Source organism: Vombatus ursinus, unplaced genomic scaffold, assembly GCF_900497805.2.
Source record: "Vombatus ursinus unplaced genomic scaffold, bare-nosed wombat genome assembly UNPS02014347.1, whole genome shotgun sequence".
NCBI lineage: Eukaryota > Metazoa > Chordata > Mammalia > Diprotodontia > Vombatidae > Vombatus > Vombatus ursinus.
In genome coordinates, this window is record NW_020954125.1 from 3,138 (window position 1) to 5,680 (window position 2,543).

At 36.6% G+C, this 2,543-nt stretch overlaps 1 protein-coding gene across 1 annotated transcript; it reads left to right on the plus strand.

The window, feature by feature from the left end:
- The first annotated feature begins 1,305 nt into the window (after nt 1–1,305).
- Nucleotides 1,306–2,250, plus strand: LOC114042306 (olfactory receptor 5F1-like). Its single transcript, XM_027860990.1, has one exon. It carries the CDS (start codon nt 1,306–1,308, stop codon nt 2,248–2,250), a length of 945 nt encoding a protein of 314 aa, XP_027716791.1.
- Nucleotides 2,251–2,543: the final 293 nt, after the last annotated feature.

Genomic DNA, 2,543 nt, shown 5'->3' on the forward strand with positions numbered 1-2,543 from the left:
TGTGAAAGACTTCATGAAAAGGAGAATATATAATTGAACTAAGATGATAATCATCATAGATGACTTTGACACAAGGGATGCAGAGCTTCTATGAACAGTAGTGTCCTAATGGCTTTATAAGGCAAGAGAATATTATTCCATCAATCAGACAAAGCCAGGAAATGAGGGAATCCTTTTCATATTTGCTTCCAGGGCTTTTGGTAAATGACTCTCCCTCTCTCTGAATAGTTAAGCTCAATTCTCAATATAGAACATAGGAGGGAATTCAGCATCTTTTAGAAGTGAGAAAGAAAATGCATTTCTTCTTTTTGTCAGTTTGATCTTTTGTCCTCCATAGTAGACTTGGATAAAACATTTAAGGTGGGATTAAATATTGAATGTTCTTCCTCCTCATTTTCACCTTCTGGCTTCCCTGTCATCCTTCTAGTCACAAATAAACTCCCACCTTCAACAGGAAGCCTTTCCTATCTCCTCTTAATTCTAGTGTCTCCCCTCAGTTAATTATTTCGTACTTATCCTGGACATAGCTTGTTTGTACTTATTTTCTGGGTTCTCATTTACTCTTTTTGATTGTGGGCTCTTTGTAGGTAGTGACTGTCTTTTAACTTTTATTTACTTATTTATTTTTGTATTCTCAGTGTTTAGCACAGTGCCTGACACATAGTAGAAGCTTAATAAATGGTTATTGACTGACCTATATGATTACGATGATGCCAAACATCAACAGATGTAGGCTGTGTAAATTATTTACCCAAAGTAACTCTAAGACAATTGCAAAAGGAAATGGTGGAAGAGTTTCAACAAGGTAATTCCTCTCCTTTGAACTCTATATATTACCAAAGTAATTTGGAAGTGGGAATCCCACTTGGGAACAGGGAAAAAGATACATAATATTTAAGTATTCACTATTGACGTTGATTTTCACCAATTAAAGTTCAGATCTGTAGGTCACTAGATTCAGAAGTTAAGGAGATCTTAGAGATAATTGAGTTCAGCTCCCTTTTCTGTCACTGAGGAAACAGAGGGTTAAAATAATTGTCTCATGAAAAGTGACACAGATAGTAAGTAGTTCTGATTCCCCAGTACACCACACTGTCTTACGATTCTTTGCTCAAGCCAGAAGTTAGTTACCAAGTCATTTTTAGGCCTCTTTGCTTAGTAGCTCAATTTGATATTATGTTTCTCTTTTCTTCAGGAAATTAGAGTTCTACTTCAAACTCTTATTTCTGCAAATAGAGAATCTGAAATACCATTACATTCTGAAGAAATCTGATTCAAAAAAGTACATATACACATATATTAAACATGTCTGGAAAAAACCACACCACAGTGACTGAGTTCATCCTGCTGGGCTTAACGGACTCTAGGAAACTTCAGGTTATCCTCTTTGTGCTATTTTTGGCAATTTATACTCTCACTGTTGTGGGTAATATTGGAATGATTGTGCTCATCATACTAGATGCTCGACTCCACACTCCCATGTATTTCTTCCTGAGTAACCTGTCATTTACCGATGTGTGTTACTCATCTACCATTGCTCCAAAGATGCTGGTAGATTTAATGTCTAAAAGGAAAACCATCTCTTTTGCTGGTTGTTTTCTACAGATGTACGTTTTCATTGCCTTAGCCACTACAGAATGTATCCTTTTTGGATTAATGGCCTATGACCGGTATGTAGCCATTTGTAACCCATTACTCTACAGTGTTACCATGTCCAGCACCGTCTGCCTGAAGATGGCTGCTGGGGCCTACACAGCAGGATTACTTAATTCAATGATCAACACAAGTTATTTAAGTAGCTTATCATTTTGCGGGTCAAATGTTATTCATCATTTTTTCTGTGATAGTCCCCCACTCTTTAAAATTTCTTGCTCTGACACACACATGAATGAAAGCATTTTTTCTATGTGTGCTGGAGTAAATATGGTGGGCACATTGCTTATCATCCTCACTTCCTACATCTATATTCTTGTCTCCATCAAGCGCATGCACTCAAAGGAAGGAAGGCGCAAGGCCTTCTCAACTTGTGCTTCTCATCTGACAGCCATCATTATATTCTATGCAACTGCCATCTTCACTTATCTGAGACCTAGCTCTAGCTACTCACTGAATCAAGACAAAGTCGCCTCTGTGTTCTACACAATGGTGATCCCCATGTTGAACCCTCTGATCTATAGCTTGAGAAATAAGGAGGTAAAGAAGGCCTTGAAGAATGTGGTTGGGAGAAAAATGTTTCCTGTATTCATTTGACTGCATGTTTGCTTAGGGAAAGATATGTAGAATTAATTATATAATGATGTATAAAATATTTTAATAGATTAGATAGGATAATTTGGTTAGGCTAGTGAATAACATTCATATAATTCAAATATTGCTGTTGAAGTAAGTTCTATTTTTCTGGATGAATGGATGCTGGCTCCAGGTAGTGCTGCAATAAAAAAAAAAAAAAAAACTAGGACAGATGTCAATTGACCTGAAAATAAACCTTCTACCAAATCATATGCATTTTGATGAAATTCTTCTTAGTGGATAGTAAGCACGCT

What these genes read in the sequence shown, in the direction of transcription:
- LOC114042306 (XM_027860990.1), top strand. Translation starts at nt 1,306, where the DNA reads ATGTCTGGAAAAAACCACACCACAGTGACTGAGTTCATCCTGCTGGGC.